The sequence below is a fragment of the Geotrypetes seraphini genome, chromosome 2 (assembly GCF_902459505.1).
Source record: "Geotrypetes seraphini chromosome 2, aGeoSer1.1, whole genome shotgun sequence".
Classification (NCBI taxonomy): domain Eukaryota; kingdom Metazoa; phylum Chordata; class Amphibia; order Gymnophiona; family Dermophiidae; genus Geotrypetes; species Geotrypetes seraphini.
This window is the reverse complement of record NC_047085.1, coordinates 400,501,226-400,520,053: the sequence shown is the minus strand read 5'-3', so window position 1 is coordinate 400,520,053 and position 18,828 is coordinate 400,501,226. Positions and strand designations below refer to the sequence as shown.

General features: G+C 39.4%; 1 protein-coding gene across 1 annotated transcript in view; it reads left to right on the top strand.

Annotated features, from left to right (window-relative positions):
- The window catches only part of LOC117354089 (histone deacetylase 4-like), a 369,845-nt gene that overhangs the window by 311,128 nt on the left and 39,889 nt on the right, over window positions 1-18,828 (top strand). The window contains exon 8 of the mRNA XM_033930944.1: window positions 4,397-4,481. Within this exon, the coding sequence (XP_033786835.1) occupies window positions 4,397-4,481 (85 nt within the window). The remainder of the gene's footprint in view (window positions 1-4,396; window positions 4,482-18,828) is intronic.

Sequence of the window (18,828 nt, the reverse complement as noted above, 5' to 3'; positions counted from 1 at the left end):
GTAGGGAAACCCAGATTTCGTGGAGCGCCAGTCATTCACAGAACAGAACACACGTTTTCCCCTTTCGACTTTTGCCTCTCAGCTCTTCTAAGAAAATATGTCAACACCCTCCGAAAGACCGACACATGAAACTGCCTCTTGAGATATGATACCCAAAATATATCTGCTCCACTAGAACCTCCTCTAGTTTGAGAAGGGGAGCTAGTGAGAAAAGAACGTGCTATTGGAGAGCATATTTTTGTATTAACCTGAGCATGGCACAGGAAATTCCTGCATGCAACTGTTGGTTTTGAAGACAAACCAAAAAATCCATTTAGAAGATCTTTTTTTTTCCCCCTTGGAAGTGCTCTTGGTGTTTGACTTCGTTATCAGCCCGGTTGCTTTGTGCTGAATGTTCTCAAAGGCCACCCCACAACTGTTATAAACATTGGTTTGGAGTGCTTCGGTTTGAAGGTGTGAGTGGGACTCCTTCTTTAATCAAAAAATGCCTAGGATAAACTTTCAACAGCGGTACGTTGTGTTTTCACAGAGAGCACATCAAATGAAATAAAAGTCTCCGCTTTTAATTAATATCAGTGCTCTCGTACAGTCCACAGAAAAGTGACTCTAAACTTTACCCTGCACATGCAAAACCAATTAGAAACCCCCTAGGTTGCTACTTAGGGAGGAAATCTTGTCCAAGAGGTGAGAAAAGATTAAGCAGTTGGATTCTTTCTGAATCTGAAACGAAAACATTTGAAATCCATCATACAGGTTAAAAAGGGAAAAAAAAGCTTGGGAAAGGAGAACTTGTAAAATGCAACGGAAAAGCAATCTTTCTAACTGGACTTAATAGTGTATGCACCCAGCTGTGAAAACAAAAAAGCATGACCATTCCACCCCTCCACCCCTCCCCTCTCTTCACAAAATGACTCGTGTAAAAATACTCAACCACCACATTTTTTGAATAACTCTGCTTCATGACTCCCCAGGACTTGAAAATGACAGGGTTGATATTCATTGGGATTTAACAGGGCAGGACATCCTGCTGGTATTAAACCACAGTTAACTGTATAATACTGCTGGGTATCGGCATAGACCACTCCTGCGCTATTAGATGAGAATTGGGGCAGTCCAGAGGCGGAGAAAAGGCTGAGGTAGGAGTTAAACAAACAAATAGGAGATGCAAAAGTCTGGAAAATGGAAAAGTAAAAAGCCAAACGCAAACTACAATCAAGAAGGAAAGATTTTTTTTAATAAAGAGGGTCCAAACTAAGCTGCGGTAAAAACAGGAGTTGCACACCCTTACGAGAGTTGGGGAAGTCTCCATCAAGGGTTATACACTTAGGGCTAGAATCAGATTCTTAAAACATACCGTGTTTTAACGACGGTCGCTAAACCTGTTCCAGCTGGTTTAGCGTTCTAGTATTTTACTGGCAGATTATCAGAACAGCTCACCGTGGTCTTTTCTGAGCTTCCTAGCAGACTCTGATTCTGCCATAGAAATGTAGTATAATGAGGTCATTACTATTAAAATGGTAGTAAAATGAGCTCATTAATATTTAAACGAGCACTCTGGGAAAAATCGCTATCATCGCTGGGTGATTCTGTAACCTCATTGTGCAACATTTGCAGGCAAATTTTTCCAACAGGGTCTGAGCTATTGTAGCCTTACTTTCCAGTCAGTGCCTGAGTGCTGATTGGCTCAGGCACTGACAGGAATGAAAGGCTTGACAGCTCAGAATCCCTACACACACAAATTAGAAAAAAGGACCCCCGATCCTTCGAGGGCCATTCGATGCCCCCCGTTAGATAGGAGGGATGCCCATTCCCTCCTGCTGCTGACATTCCCCACTGTGCCCACTCTGTTGCCGTATCTTTAAATTGAAAAATGGCAGGAGAAATGCCCACTCCCTTTTGCCGCTGCTGCCTCCCCCAACAACCCCCTGACAACCCCCAAACATCCGCTGCACCCCCATCCTTTTAAATTGAAAGATGGCAGGAGGGATGCCCATCTAGCAGTTGATTGACAGCGCACATAATGTAGGTGTCATTTATAAAATCTGACTCTTACTGCTTCCTAAATGGGCAGCAGTAAGGGCCTGATTCTATAAGTGGCATCTAACGATGCCTAGCTGAATTGTGCATGGATTCCAAAATTGTTTAATTGGCTTAATTGACAGGATAATTGATTATGCTAGTTTTAAACCAATCCAAAAACAGGTTTAAATTAGCAATTAAGAGTTCCATGCAGAACTCAGCATGGTGCCTACCTGCGCCAGCAGGCCCCTACCTGAAAAGTAGGTGTGGTGCTGGTAGATGCCTGTGTTAGGTGCCAGTAAACTAGACCAGGAAAACCGTGGCCTATATTACTGAAACCTAAGTCATTAGGCACTGGTAGGCACAATTCTATAACAGGCACCTTTCAGTTGATTGGCAACCGCACAGAGCTGTGTCTAGGAACTAGGTGCCGTTTGGCGCCATTTATAGACTCAGGCCCTAAAGTGTTCCTGCTTTATTTGCAGTTGCTATGTACTGACAACACTAGTGCACGATCTGTAAATATTTTTTAAATGCCTCGTTTTACTGCTGTATTAAATACATGTTTAGCGTAAGGGAAAGTCCCATGTAAAAACATGTTAAGTCTATTTTTAATGCACTGAATGTGCACCCTATGCCCACTAAGTCGGTATTATATGTCTGCATGTTATGTCTATACTGTAATCAAACCCCTTTGTCTATACTGCAAATGCTGTAGAATCTGTATTTCTCACCTAAGTATGTCCTAACTGTACTATGAATGTACTCTTGTAACCTGTTCTGGGCTCCTTTGGGAGGATGGGCTAAATATATAAATAAAAGTCTATTGATAAATTCCTGCTGCCCTGTTTTTCTAGGCTCTTAGGACAGCATAAATGGTAATCCTAACTTGCCTGAATAGCTATCTAGGTACTTGCCCTGAATATCAGTGATCCCCATGAACCACCAATTACCAAGGTGGTCAATGCTGGTACCCAGGTAGGGATCCACACTAATTACCTGAACACAATCCAGCCAATGGTGACCAATGTTTCAAAGGGTTTAGAAAGCAAAAGATAATTTCATTACCTAACAATTAGGACTTGCTTTTAGATTTGGGGCAGGAGTGGTGATAAATGTAAGGTAAAGCAGCGCAGATGCATGTCACTCTGCTTGATTTTGGTGCAGCTGGTTTATCAGGCTGGAAAAAGAAGAATGAGGAGGTAAGCTCTGACCACACTCAAGAAAAAGATCTGAGGAGCATATTATTTAGAGGTGTGGGAGCCATTGACTAAATACTGTAAAGAGGAATAATTTAATTTATTTTATTAAATGTACACATCCTGGGGGGGGGGGGGGTAAGGGAAGGGAAGGGAATTTTATGATTTTATGAATGGTTTCATAAAGGTTTGAGTTATTTGTTTGTATATTAGCTGGAAGGGAGGGGGAAATTTCTTTGTTGCAGTAATATTTGAAAGTTTACTGCGCTTATTATACAATGTACATATATGTGATTCATTCATTTGAAAATCAATAAAGAATTAAAAAAAAAAAAAAAGAGAATAAAAGGACTTTTATAATGGACAAATTGGAAGAGAGTCACATTTCAGGTCTCTAAAAAAGGAGTTTTGTTCCTCAAAAAAAAAACCCAAAACAAAACAAAAAAGAAATGAACTGATAAAAGGTTAACAGATTACGTTTTTAGCAGGAATTGGCACGTACATACAGAGTAACCTGAGAATACATGGAGTTGCTTCAAAATGCTATGCAATTCGATAACAAATATTATAAATTCTACAAGTATAGGTTGCATCACATCTGCTGCCCACGCTGTAGCTAAGAACACAATTGTAAATGAAAGCAGCTGTGTGTTTTATGGCTTTCCGCTGCAAAATGTTTTGTTTCTAGACTGCATGAGTTAGTTAAATACTGTACACACATCCTATCAAAATAAGGAGTGTAGAATGGCACTCTGCAGTTTCAATATCCACCCAGCAGCAGCTTAGTTTGGGGTGGCCAGCTGAATGAATAAATACAAAGGGAATCTGATTTTGCTCGCATGCATCATACAGAAATCACACAAATAGCCATCCTGCTTCCAATACGTATCCTGCCAACACCTTCTTCAGTGCAGGATCATTAGCTGTAGCCATGCAAAGAAAAAGCCTTCAGAAATTCAACTTTATTGTACAGAAGCACAAGGTAAAAATTATATTCAGCCTCCTAGAGCTGAAAGCAAAACTGTAACAAGTCAGTAGCTCTGGAGCAAAAACCTCTTTTTTTTTTCCTCCTGGGGATCAGAACTTTTTTTTTTCTTTTTTTGTAAGTTTGATTTCCTTCCATGTGGCTTATTGTAAGTTCACGATACACTGTTTATATTCTGTTTTTATTCTTCCAGCTGGATCCTCTCCCAGAAGACTGCCTGAACCTAATACCAAATTCAAATGGAGCGTCTTCATTGAAAAAGATTACAGATATTCAGAGTATGTGCTCATTGTATATATAGATATATAGATGATATATATGTAGATATAGAAGTGTGCATTCTATTTTTTTTGAAGGGGGAGGCCTATCATATAGAATTTTCTGGAACAGAGAGTGAAGAAAATTTTGGAGAATTGTTTATTTTTCTGTAAATAGAGCAATCTTGGAATCTGGAGATTGCTTAAGAATATAAAGAATACTGCTAAGGTACTCTAACCGATTAGCACATGCTAATCAATTTAGCGCGTGCTAAACGCTAACACGTTCATAGACTAATATTCACGTGTTAGTATTTAGCGTGCGCTAAATCAATTAGCGTGCACTAATAGGTTGGCGCACTTTAGTAAAAGAGGGGGTAGGTATTTAGAGCAAGGATGATAAGAGCGCATAGACAGGCATGGAACTGAACTAAGCAAAGCAGATTCCCATTGGATTTGCTGTGATTTGCACACACACAATAAATTTTGGAATTTCTGTAAATGGATTTGGGCACTTTTCTAGAAATCTTTGTGTCGCTCTGATCTGTAGATGTTTGCAAGTAGCAGATTCTGAACAGTTCTGAAGTAGAGTTTAATCCTTTTTTTCTTTTATTTAGGTCTGTGCATTTGTTCTTGTGCATTCAGTTGTTTGGTGTACCTTAGAAAATATGGAGCTCATGTTACATAGAATATAATAATCAAAATTGATTCCCTGGTATTTTAGAATTTGGTAACACAGCTTTTCCGAAATGCATGCAGGAGTGCAAGAGTATTTCCCATCATGTGTAGTTAGATCAGCCACTTTACAAATATTCACATTGCAAAGATGAATAGCACAGACTCAGCAGCTTTCATGTTTAAATGTTGCATGTGGAAGTAACAATGATACATCTTTCACGTGTACGTGTTGACAATTCCACATGAAGCCACTCTATTTTACAAACCTAGATGTGTAAGCGCCACCAATTAAGGTGTCTTTTTCCTAAAGTGTAGTATGTTTTTTCTGTTTACTGTGCCTTAATAGCCAAAATTAAAACACCCAAAAAGGGGGTTTTCTGTATAGGTTGCCCAAGGTTTGGTGATCAAGCTTGTGTGTGAATCCATCTGTGCACATAGTAATTTGCCTAATTAGTGAGAACAATGAATACAAGGGGCTGCTGAAAAGTTTGCAGCACAACCAAGAAGAGAAGGATGTGGAGCCATGAAACTTACAAATTATTCCACACTTTACTTGACACTTTTTGTTTCAGTGATATGAAATGAAAAGTGTGGAATAACTTGTAAGTTTCATGGCTCCACATCATTCTCTTCTTGCTTGGGCTGAGAACTTTTCAGTGGCCTCTCGTATTGTGATGTCATAATGCCTCATTCCACCAATGCCTAAGAGCCAACTTCATCGGTGATGTCACAATGGCTTGGTTTCCCTATACTTGTGCCCATTTGCTAGATGCATTTGCCTCACTGAAACAAAAAGTGTCAAGAAAGGTGTGGAATAACTTGTAAGATTCATGGCTCCACATCATTTTCTTCTTGGTTGGGCTGTGAACTTTTCAATGGCCTCTCGTATTGTGATGTCATAATGCCTTATTCACCAATGCCTAAGAGCTAACCTCATCGGTGATGTCACAATGGCTTGGTTTCCCAATACTTGAGCCCATTTGCTAGATTCATTTGCCTCACTGAAATGAAAAGTGTCAAAAAAAGTATGGAATAATTTGTAAGTTTCATGGCTCCACATCATTCTTGTCTTAATTGGGCTGATATCAAATACTTACCCCCTCTTCTAGGAAACCGCGCTAGAGGGTTTTTAGCACAGAGAGCCGCGCTTAATAGCCCGCGCTGCTCCCGACGCTCATAGGATCTCAATGAGAGTCGGGAGCAGCATGGGCCATTCAGTGCGGCTCTCTACGCTAAAAAACGCTAGCGCGGTTTCGTAGAAGAGGGGGTTAATTGGCAGTCATTAGGAGTTACACATAGATCTGCCATATGCCCTATTCTATAACATGTGCACCCAGTTTTCATAATGCTAACCCCAAAGAGGGAATGGACATGGGAAAGGCATCAACAGGTCAGCGGCATTCCCAGAACTTAGGTGCAGTGTTATAGCATGCCATTTTTGCAGTCCTAATTTCTGTTAATTGGGAGCGAGCATTTACACCTAAATGCTCATGTGCAAAGTTAAGCACTAAGGCCCCGATTCTAGAGACAGTATTTAAAACATAAGCACCAAGGAATGTGGCGCTTAGCGTATGTCAAATCTTAAGTTAGGTGCTATTTATAGAATTGTACCTAGCAGTGCTACGAACCTTAGGTGCCACCCTATTTATACCAGGGTTTTCTTGGCTTAAATATCAGTGCCTAATTCCTAAACAGGCACCTATATGCTAAACATGCCCACAATCCACCTTGGACTAGGCACCTACTTGAAAGTGGAAGGCACGTACCGATCTAGGCGCATACCATTCCATTAATTTTAATTTAAGTCAATTATGAGGTGCTAATTAAGCTTCTTAAATAATTGAGGGGCCCTTTTACTATAGCGCACTAACTGATTTAGCACGCACTAACCAATTTAGCGTGTGCTACACATGCTAAAGATTAGCGTGCACTAAATGCTAAAGCGCCCATTGTATTCTATGGGCGCCTTAGCATTTAGCGCACACTAGTCTATAGTGCGCGCTAAATCGGTTAGCACGCCTTAATAAAAGGACCCCTAAGGCTAGGCGTGCCAATTTAGATGCCTAGCTATAGGTGTATTTTTATAGAACCTGGTCCTAAATGTGTGCTGATATAGTATTCCATATAGGCAGTTCCATGTGGAATGCCCTTTACTTAATCCTAATTTAGCTCGGATCAGCCTAGCACCTAACTTTGGGTGACCTATACACAATTCCCCTGAATGGGCAAAGATTGTGCATTCATTGCTGAGAGTGTGGCCAGCATGTCCTCTGCAATTACTGCACTGCAAACTGTACTTGTGTGCCTAAATCTGATTGCAATTAGGATGGACGCACTTAGACCAGTGCTAATTGCTAAAGTGGTGGTTAACTTGCGGTGAGTGCAGCACATGGACTGTAGTATGCAGAATATGCCCTTTCTTCGCATATGATCTGCCTTCTTCACAAACGTATTCTGTTCTTCTCTAGACTATTCAGTGTCTTCCTCACCACCTGTATTCTCTAACTCGCTGACCATCCAGCCCCTTTGATGTAAAATGCTTAAGATTATACTGTAACCTATTTGTAACCTGTAAACACTGATTACTCAGTGACTTCCTACCTGTTCTCACCTTGTAATTCGCTGATTGTACAGCTCTCTTTCACTGTAAACCGCCTAGAAGTCACAAGATTATGGCGGTATAGAAAAAATAAAGTTATTATTATTACTTCCTGGCCCCCAAACCCAAGATGCAGTTAACACGTGAATTAGTGTGTGCAGACTGCCATGCCACCATTGTAAGAGTTCAAAACAACTGGCTATTTTACAATATACTCTTTAAGTTGGTCGAATTATCAAATCATATTGTCACTCAACTAATAGCAACCAAGTTAAGATCTTTAGAACTCTTTGGGGAATCTCAGTGATGCCACCCGTTGTGATTTAATCTTTCATAATCACTAGGGATTTACACGCCTTATCTTCACTGACCCTTCAGCTTTTAAATTTCATGAATTTTTAAATATTCTTCCATAATTCACTATTTCAATAGTTTTCATTATAAATACTTCAAAGCATATATTTCTTAAGCTTTAGGCTCAATACCTTCAGTAACTCTGTGAAATTCACTTAGTTTTTTTTTTTCCAGACTGGGGACTATTCTATTACCAACATGAATCATGTTTCGCATTGCAGCTGTATCAAGGCTCATCCCCTAAAAATAAGAAAGTGCACAACCATTCAGCTCCCAAACTCTCCACACCTATTCTTCAGCAATATCAAGTATAAGCTACCTCTATGGTTCCTCCTCACCACCTAGGGCTCCTTTTATGAAGGTGCGCTAGCGTTTTTAGCGCACGCACTGGATTAGCGTGTGCTAGCTGAAAAACTACCGCATGATCAAGAGGAGGCGGTAGCGGCTAGCGTGTGTAGCATTTTAGCGTGCGCTATTCCTCACGTTAAGGCCCTAACACGCCTTCATAAAAGGAGCCCCTTGTCACTTTCTTCAGTGGCTGTAAGATGGCGATGGTGTTTTTTCAAATGTTTTTATTTAAACTCCCAGTTGTCAACAGATTCATTGTTGTCCAATCAAACTGCTCCATTCTGCTATTAATCCTGATGGAGTTACTGAATTTAATTTAAAAATCAAGTTTTGCTCTCTATAGTTCATTTTTTTTTTTCTAATTATTTCTACCCTCCCACCCAACTATAACTTGATCGAGTACTCTCCATTTTATATCAGCAATTTTATGAGTCTTTATCCAGTGCTGGACCAATGGTGCTTGTATATTTGCTGTTGTTATTCTGGATTTGTGTTCTTTAAGTTGTAGCCTTATTGCATGACTACACTTCCCCAGATAGATCATCTCACAGGGGCATGTTATAATATACATCACATTTCTACTATTGTATGAAGTCCTCATTCTAGCATGAATAATTTTCTTTATTTGAGGATCTATCCAAGAAGGCCCAGTAATTGTACTATAGCACCACTCACAGCCACCATATGCTTCATGAATATCATCCCGACTGTCTTCTTCAAGTAATCCATCACGCTGGTTCACAAGATGCTCCCCAATGGTCTTGTCTCTCTGATAGGCCTTCCTAAAAACCCACTCATATGTGCTTGGCCAAGTTAATATGCTCATGGTTGAGCCCATGAACATTTTCTTAAATGAACCTTAAATATCTGCACGTTATTGTGAAAAATAACAGAAATGTAACATACTATTCTAATATGTTTAACATAACAGCCTAAAAAAGGATCCAAGCGGTGAACAATATAATACATATTCAATAAGAAAGGAACTCCATTTTAAAATAGGATAGAATAAAAGGAAAAGCAAAAGTAAAAAAAATGTGTGTGTTTTTTTTTTTAATATGGCAAGCAATCAACATCTCCGTCATAACAATTCTAATAAAAACAGTAAATCTTAATAAACTATAATTAATACATACAATTAAAAAATGTATCCATATCACAAATTAATCATTATATTAGTACAGATTACAGTCCCAAACTCAATTATTCAATTTGAGAAAGCCAATTGAAAAAATGTGCTTTAGATGTCTTTTAAAATTTATATAAGATTCTTCTTTTCTCAAATCTATGGGTAGATTGTTCCATAACCGTGGAACTAAATAGAAGAATGCACAATCTCTAGTTGACGCAAGATGTGCCTTCGAAATATGGGATACAACAAAAAGCAGTAGAAAGTCTAATAGACTCTCGGAGCGACCCACCCTGTCTGAAGCACTAAATCTTAAATGTAATATGTGAAAAGAGGAGTCCACAGTGTGATAAGTAAGCGAAGGAAGAGAATTCTCCAGGTGGAGGTCATTGGACCTTTATTACTTTGTGTAAAGCACTGGAGAATTCTCTCCCCTCGCTTACCTCTCCCACTGAGGGCTCCTCTTTTCACATATTACATTTAGGATTTTGTGCTTTAGACAGGGCGGGTCACTCTGAGAGTCTATTAGACTTTCTATTGCTTTTTGTTATATCTTTTAAGTACCTTTTGCAGTATTTTTTTGCAGTTTGGATTTCGAAATATGGGGAACAACTACCCTGTTGTCATCTACCAATGGTGTTCCAAACACTCAAACATTCAGGAATTTTAAAAGCAGTGCTGTTATGAAGGCGCTGGTAGGTGCTCTACCGGTGCCTACATTAATTGTTTTAATTGGCTATTAATGGTGTGGTAATTGACTGTGTCATTAAAAATCAATTATAAGAAATTAAAAGACAAGAAATCAGGCATCACAAGGCGCCTACAAACCACTGTGCCAGAATCTCATCTACGTTGAGGCTTAGTGATGTTGACCGTCAAAAGAGGTGTGGTTATGGGCAGAGTTGATGCTCGGCACCACTAAGTGTGATTCTACTGGAAATGTAGGCATGTAAAACCCTGGCCTACATTTCCGGCTCCTACCTATGACAGAGGCCATGATTCTGAAAACGGCGCCATAATCTGACTGACCCGAAAACCGGCGACATGTTTTCAGAATCTGAGCCTCAATGTCTTCTTGAGTTGGGATAAAGTCTGCGATATTGTTCAACTCCTTGCAACAAAGCCCCATGTGAAGCTTTTAAGAAAAATGGAGCTTTATGTAATCAGTGGCTTTGAATGACCCCAGGATGGGCTTCAAAAAAATTTTTTTTAATGTAGAATTAAGCAAATTCATGGTTAAAACCTTGATTCATACAGTTTTTCCAACTTTAGGTTTTTCTGGACAACCCTACTAATTCCATGGATATTTACTGTTGAAAACCTTATTGTCCCAAGGATTGGGCTAAGAATCACCACCCTAAGGGTTAAATATTCTAAAATATGCTACTGAATAAAGGACATAGTTATCAATGTGGACTACTGTTGAGATGTATTATTTAACACAAGTCCCATTTTATGCAATAATACCTTCTTTCTAATAATGGGGGTTAACCCTTTCAGGACCATAAGGATCGTAGGCCAATTTTTGTGGTTTTGACGACATTTTTATGGTAAAAAGGGCTTGCAGATGCCAAAAAATTGATTTTTTTTTTGTGAAATATCATTATTTTTATTTAAAAAAATCACACTTCTGGCTTATGGACAGTGTGGCAAGTGAATCTTCTCGACAATCTGGCAACGACGCTCATGAATGAATGTCGGAACCAGTTTGTTTACATAAAGGCAGTATCATATGGAATCCGTACATATCAAATTTAGAACTGTAGACTATCTCAATCAAAATTTATAGGATTTTAAAGTTATGGGACAAATATGTCCCTTGGTCCTGAAAGGGCTACCAATAAAGAAACAGGTATTAATGTATTGATAACTGTCCCCCCACTTTTACGGACGCATAGTGCGGGTTTTAGTGCTGGCAATGGCAGTAACTGCTCCGACGCTCACTATAGCGTTGGAGCAGTTACCGCCGGTGCTGGCGCTATAACCCGCGCTATGCATTTGTAAAAGAGGGGGTATGATCCTTACTGTATTTGTGTATTATAGCTAATTTATTGTGATGAGTGATTGCTGATATTGTTCAATGGCTGTAGGATTTACATAGTTCTGTTATCTTCCATGTGAAAAAGAAAAAAAATAAGTAAAGGATTAGGGAAGGGGAGGGAGAGAGGCATAAATCCATACAAAAAAACACACAATCAACACATTTTTGGCATATACCAGCAAATGGTGATCTTGCAGTCAGCCAAAGCGCTGTACGTTTGCTCTAAAGTGTTGATAAATAGTGGTACTTGACAGACTTAACATAAGTCATTTGTACCAGTCAGCAGTTTCCTCTCCATGTCCCCTCCTTTGAAAGCAAAATGACTTTTGGTAAACAATGAGTGCAGCTTTATTAGGATTAGTAACATAACAATTCTCAGGGCTGATAAATGGACGTACTTGAAAAGTGAAAGTTATTTAGATTTCTGAGATTTAGTGGCTTTTCTTTCTCTCTCCGCCTCTCTCTTTTTCTGTTTGAAAATGTATTCATGCTTCAGAGCCCTTCCCCCGCAAACAAAAAAAATCTTAGAGAGCAATTTTAAAATTCTGAAGTCTGTGCTCTTTTTAAATATCGATCAAAAACTACTGGGTCAAAATATATATATAGCAACGTCCCCCAAAAGGGTAGAACCAAACAACTAACAAAAAAAGGAGAACTTCATATATGAAAAAAATCTTTCAACCATAGTGGTGCTCAGAACCTTGAAAAGGTGGTGAAATCACAAACCGGGGACAAGCCCCTGTAGGTGTTTCAATGCTCTATCGTCGCATCATCTTTGTCGGTAGAAATAATTATTTGAAAAACTTGTGAGATGAAATTAACTGTGATAACAAAAAAACTCTAGTCAATAATGTCTTCAACGTTTCAAGTGTTTGAAAAAATGTAAACTGAACTTGCACGAGTGGTTAGGAAGCAGTCTCACTCCAGCGGGCTCTTTTTAAATCTCAGCCATGGTGTTTAACGATATACCAAAATATTCAGCACCAGTTGGCCGGCTTCATTGTCCAGGTACCAGTGATTTTAAGTGCTGCTACCCCAGTGGTCTCAAACACGCGGCCCGGGGGCCACTTGCGGCCCGCCAGGTACTATTTTGAGGCCCTCGGCATGTTTATCATAATCACAAAAGTAAAATAAAAAACAGTTTCTTGATCATATGTCTCTTTAGCTATAAATGACAATATTATTATTAAGACTTAGCCAAAAGGAAAGATTTATAAACTATAAAGAGTTTTACCTCATGCAAATCGTCATTTCTTTAATAAGACATGAACTATTTTTTCTGAGGCCCTCCAAGTACCTACAAATCCAAAATGTGGCCCTGCAAAGGGTTTGAGTTTGAGACCACTGTGCTACCCAATAGCAGAGCCATACTGAATCAGAATTATGCCCTGTGTGACACACCTGCAGTGCCCTCACCTCGCTCATTGTGCCTTGGCCAAGCAGGAGAGACAATAGAAGGGGAGGGATTTCTGTGCCCCCGCCTTCTCTGTGCCCTGCGCAGCTGCACCTGCTCACACAGGCCTAGGGGTTGCCATGCTGGATAGTGATCCAGACAATTTTTTTTTTTCTGCCTAACATTGTCCAGATTACTATATTAGTACAATTTCACAATTCACTTTTACTTAATCTACCGCAAATCATTACAACTAAACAGTTCACACTACTACTATTATTATTAATACTTTTCATTTCTATAGTGCTGCTAGATGTATGTAGCGCTGTACATTAAACACAAAAGAGACTATACCTGCTCAACAAAGTTTATAAAATAAGGAATCACTTATGGTGGGAATGATTAAAGCAGATACGGGAACTTTACAAGTGAGTACGAGTTAGGAGTTGAAAACAGCCTCAAAAAAGATGGATGGAGACGGAGCCTGATGTACTCACTCAGGAAATCTATTCCAGGCACACGGTGCACCAAATAGAAGAGATAGAGTCTTGAGTTGGCAGTAGAGGAGAAGGGTACAGAAAAAAGAGAATTACCAGATGAACGAAGTTCCTGTGGAGGATGTATAGGGAGAGATAAGAATGGAGAGGTACCGAGGAGGGATTTAAACAGTATGTGGAAATGGATAGGGAGTCAATGAAGTGAGCAGAGGAAGTTTTATATCTACATTTACTCACCTCTTGCACATGTGATAGCAAGTCACCTACGTGCTATTTTTAATCAACATGCATATAGGGCATAGAGTATAAATGTAGGAAGGGCATCCCCATGTGAAAATCATAGGAGGGGCTCCCACTTGCATAACTCCACACTCCATTCACGCACCCTCCAATCAAAGAAGTCAAACAGAAAAAAACTATATGATGGCCTCCTAGCCAAACAAGCAGCAAAACTCAACAACCAAATCTCCAATCTACTAATTATGACCCCAGACTACAAAACATTCAGAAAAGAAGTAAAGACGCTACTTTTCAAGAAATTCCTGCAAACGACTTAATACCGCTAGCTCCTTCCCACTTCCCAATACCTTCCCAATTCCCCAAAGCAACCTCATCTATTCTTTATCTCCTCTAGAAATTACCAGATATCTTCTTCTTGTAACACGTTTTTTTGTGTGTGTTTTTTTAAAATTCTTTTGTAATCTGCCTTGAACAGCAAGGCAATGGCGGAATAGAAATCTCTAATGCAATGCAATGTAATAACTTACAGAATACTCTTAAGTTCTCTATGTTACTGACACATTTACTTGACCACAGTTATGCAAACTCAAAGTGCTAATGGTGTGTTATGCTAGATAATGAATAAATATTTCCCTGACCACATGGTCCAAAAATATACAATACAAAATTAAACACATCCCACTATGGAATCGTGATGCCTTGAGGCCTTATCAATTATTTATTTTCTTTTATCCTTTATAATTATAATTTAGCAATTAATAGAATAACAAGCACAGAGTCTAGAGTTGTATATTCAAATGCTAATGGGGTGGAAAAAAAAAGCCTCAGAATGTGGAGCTAATATACCCAATTTGGGTTTTAATCGTGATAACTCACATTGCTCTATACATATCACAGGCAAAAAAAAAAAACAAAACCTTGAAGTTTATATTCTCTTTTTTATATTTTTTTTCCTTATTCCGTTATTAATCTATTGTTTGCTCTTACTTCCTATGATCTGTTTCACCATCTAAAACTCTGTGCACTCCCAATACTTTGTAACACCCATCCAATCATACCAGTGTAACAATGGGCTCCTTTTACTAAGGTGCGCTAGTGTTTTTAGCGCACGCACAAAATTACCGTGCGCTAAACCGCGTGGTACGCTTCTAGTATAATGCCAGCTCAATGCTGGCATTGAGGTCTAGCGCACGCTATTCCGCGTGTTAAGGCCCCAACGCACCTTTGTAAAAGGAGCCCAGTGTCTTCCACTGTGAAAAGAATCAGACTGATTGCCTCCAAAACAGCACTACTTTCAAAACCAGCAGCTGTATAACAGTTAAGAGTCATACAACACTTTGGGTTTTTTGCTATAATAAAGATTACATTTATTTTAGATCCTTTTCTGATCAGCTCATAAATCTCCTTCTCTTTCAAACCTTTACAGGTTCATCGCTGCTGCGTTGTAACTGATGCAGCCAGTGTTTTGCGGAGGTTCAGTCACTCCAGCTGCATCAGGGAAACTTTCAGGCTGCAGTCTTTCTTTTTTCTTGTATAGCCTTGCTTGTGTCACTCCTTAATGCTTCCGTATTATGGCATAAGACACTCCATGACATCTATGGCATGACATCTATGGTGTTAAGTTTAGGCCTACCAAAACCCTACTATATTGCCATATATATTGCCATATTGCTATATTGCCATCTACAACAATAAGGACAATTGGAGTGGTAAACAGGTAATAATAATAATAACTTTATTCTTCTATACCGCCACAATCTTGCAACTTCTAGGCGGTTTACATTCAAGAGAGCTGGACATTCAGCGAGTTACAATATGCAGATAGTCAGAGGAAATACAGAGTTACAATATGCAGATAGTCGGAGGAAATAGAGTACATCAACTTTAAGAATGCGAAAATATAAAATATACATTTCGCTAAGAAATTTCCGAGAGGACCTGTTAGGAAAAGGTCGCGAATTACCAAAAATACATCGAAAATTACAATATACAGTTTAAGAATTTTCAGGGGGGGACATATTAGAAGAAATGCCCCGAATTGCAAAATATAGTTTGATAAGGATTTCAGAGGGGGTATATTTGGGAACGAGAAAAGAAAGAGGTGTTCGGTGAAGATTCTGTTTAGGTAGGTATAATAGGTTTGAGAGGAGTTTTATTTATTTATTCAATTTTCTATATGTTCTCCCAGGGGAGCTCAGAACTGTTTACATGCATTTATTCAGGTACTCAAGCGGTTTTCCCTGTCTGTCCCGGTGGGCTCACAGGGCTCCTTTTACTAAGGTGCGCTAGCGTTTATAGCACACGCAGCAAATTAGCGCTCGCTCACCCCATGCTACGCGGCTAGAACTAACGCCAGCTCAATGCTGGCGTTAGCGTCTAGTGCACACGGCATTGTAGCGTGTTCTATTCTGCGCGTTAATGCCCTAACGCAGCTTAGTAAAAGGAGCCCACAATCTATCTAATGTACCTGGGGCAATGAAGGGATTGAGTGACTTGCCCAGGATCACAAGGAGCAGCGTGGGTTTAAACCCACAACCTCAGGGTGCTGAGGCTATAGCTTTAACCACTGCACCACAGTCTCCCATAAATTGTAAGGGGTATATGATGAGATGTATATCTGGTACTCTTTATGTGACGTTCACAGCAATGTGCTCTAAGGTGCCCCACTGCTCTGTTGGCATGTCCATGTGGCCAGTCCATTAGAATGGTGGCCCCTCCTATGTCTAAATGGTGCCGATTTGAACATTTCTAACTCGGACATTTTTGTGGTTAAAAATAGTGAATATAAGTTAGACATCCTGGTGGTCTACACGTTTTGGCAGCCAAGACGTCTAAGCAGGCAATTTTTGGAAAAAAATAATGTGGAAGATGGAGGTTTCTGTTCTTGTGAATTTGAGTGTTTAGCAGGAAATGTCCAAGTTGGACTTAGACATCCTTTTTGAAAATCACCCTCCATATATGCTTATAAAATACTAGCCTAAGTCACAGAAATCATGGCTACCTTACAGGTACAAACATTCATGCCTGCTCTTTGCAGGTATTTATTTCCACCTCAAATGATTCAAGTATACATGTAAATTAGTGTATTTTGTAATCTATGTATGTACATGTAAACTCTCTTCCTATACATGCTTACTGGCAAAGTTCTTGCCATCATGTCAAAGCATGTGCTTTTACACTAAGAAGCCGTTTACATGGAGGCCAGATACCCACAAAAATGGCTTTATAAATTAACCCCTTTAAGGTTTTAAAATTGGTTAGCTCCAGATTACCTCTGATTGAAGATTTTTGTATCCCTTGTCATAAACTGTATTTTTTAAAGGGATGACAGGGGTTATTGGCCATCCTAAATAAGTCCGAGGCAGGCTGGGAATAGTCTAGAAGTAGGGATTTTTCTGTAGTTGTTCTAATTAATTGATTAATATCGGCTTAACCAGCTATATTTCTAGCATCAGGAATTTAATGCTGGTCACTAGAAATGTCCTGGCATTGAATTTCTGGGTTCACTTCCAACCACGGGAAATAGCTTGAGCTGAATATCAAGCTCATGGTTTTTATTTTGTTATTTTCTCTGTGTTTGTGCTACGCATTTACCCTTTGCATGTATATGAGTTAAAATACATGCATCTATTTACACCTTATTTTTCTGTTGGTTGCAAAACGGGAGCAAAGAATCGTTATAGCTTTGAAAATGAAATGTGCATACACTGTTTTCATCCCATGACTAAACCCTCTGTAAATCTCATATACAGTATATTTGCATTTGAAAACCTGGGCCTTCTTTTCAATAAGGGCTGAGGAAGGATATTTTTTAGATAGTCCAGTTAAATGACCCTAAGAACTGTTCAGAGGATTTCTTTTGTAATTGCTGCTCTTGCTTTATAGAGACTAGATTTTGATAAAACAGTACTAATTTCAGTATTTTTGTGCTATTTTCCAGCCCTAGTCTTTGGGTTGATGTTATACAAACAGTTCCGCAGTCAGCAATCTCAGGTCTTTGGACAAAAGCCAACTTTCTAACACCTAATCTTAGCCCAGAGAATATTTGGAACACTCTCAAATCTTTTGTACCAAACAATGTCCCTCTTGTTCATTGGTCCTGGGCACTTTAACTGTTCTACCAGCCCGCTATAAGTGAAGAAACGACTGATCTGTTATATTACTTACTAAGTGAACCCTGCTATGTTTACACCACTTTTTGGATACTTTGCCAGAGCAGTTAATGTTGGTACTTAGTGAATGATTTTACCACAACTGCTGTCAAATGAAAGGAGCAGAAATTGTTGATGGATGATCACGCTGTGCTCCAGGAGCTTGTACCCACTGAGTAACACTAATTCAGTGTATTTTCATGCTGAAAAAGATGCTGTTGATACTCTAGGAACTGATATTAAGCTGGCATTTCAAATGTATTAATTAAGCACCAGTACTTAATATGAATATTCAGTGCCATTATCTGTATAAATAGAGTCACTGAATGTTCATATTTGGCCCAGTGGATAATGTCTGGTGCTGTCTATGCTTCTTTCCTGCTGAAGTATAACACAGGAGTTTGAGATTGTTGTTTGTGCTCGGGCTTTAGAACTGGTACTTTATCATATTTCTCTATCTGTTCCAGTGGGCTCAAACTCTGTCTAATGTACCTGGGGGCAATAGGGGGATTAAGTAACTTGTCCAGGGTCACTTGATATTTAAATCACTTGTCCAGAGCTAACCCAGGATATTCAATGGCATTTAACCAGACAGTGGCGCTGAATATCCTCTCTAACTGCCCATATCGAGAGCAGCTAGTTTGTGGGTGGTCCAGGGGTGGCTTTAGGGCAGTGCTGAAACCCAGCTGCTTAGCAGAGATTTTCAGTCTGCCAGCTGGCTGAGAAACTGCATAAAATTAGGACAGAATAAAAGGCTACTTTAACTTTATGTGGTAAAGTCGACCGAACAATGATCGAATATTGGCACGTGTCAGGTTAACGTCCAAGCCTTCGCCTGATATTCTGCCACCCATTTCCCTTGCTGGCAACCCCCCAGAACATCTCAAACTCCGCCTTTCTAATCCCCATCCCACCTCTCACCCAGAAGTACGGCAAGG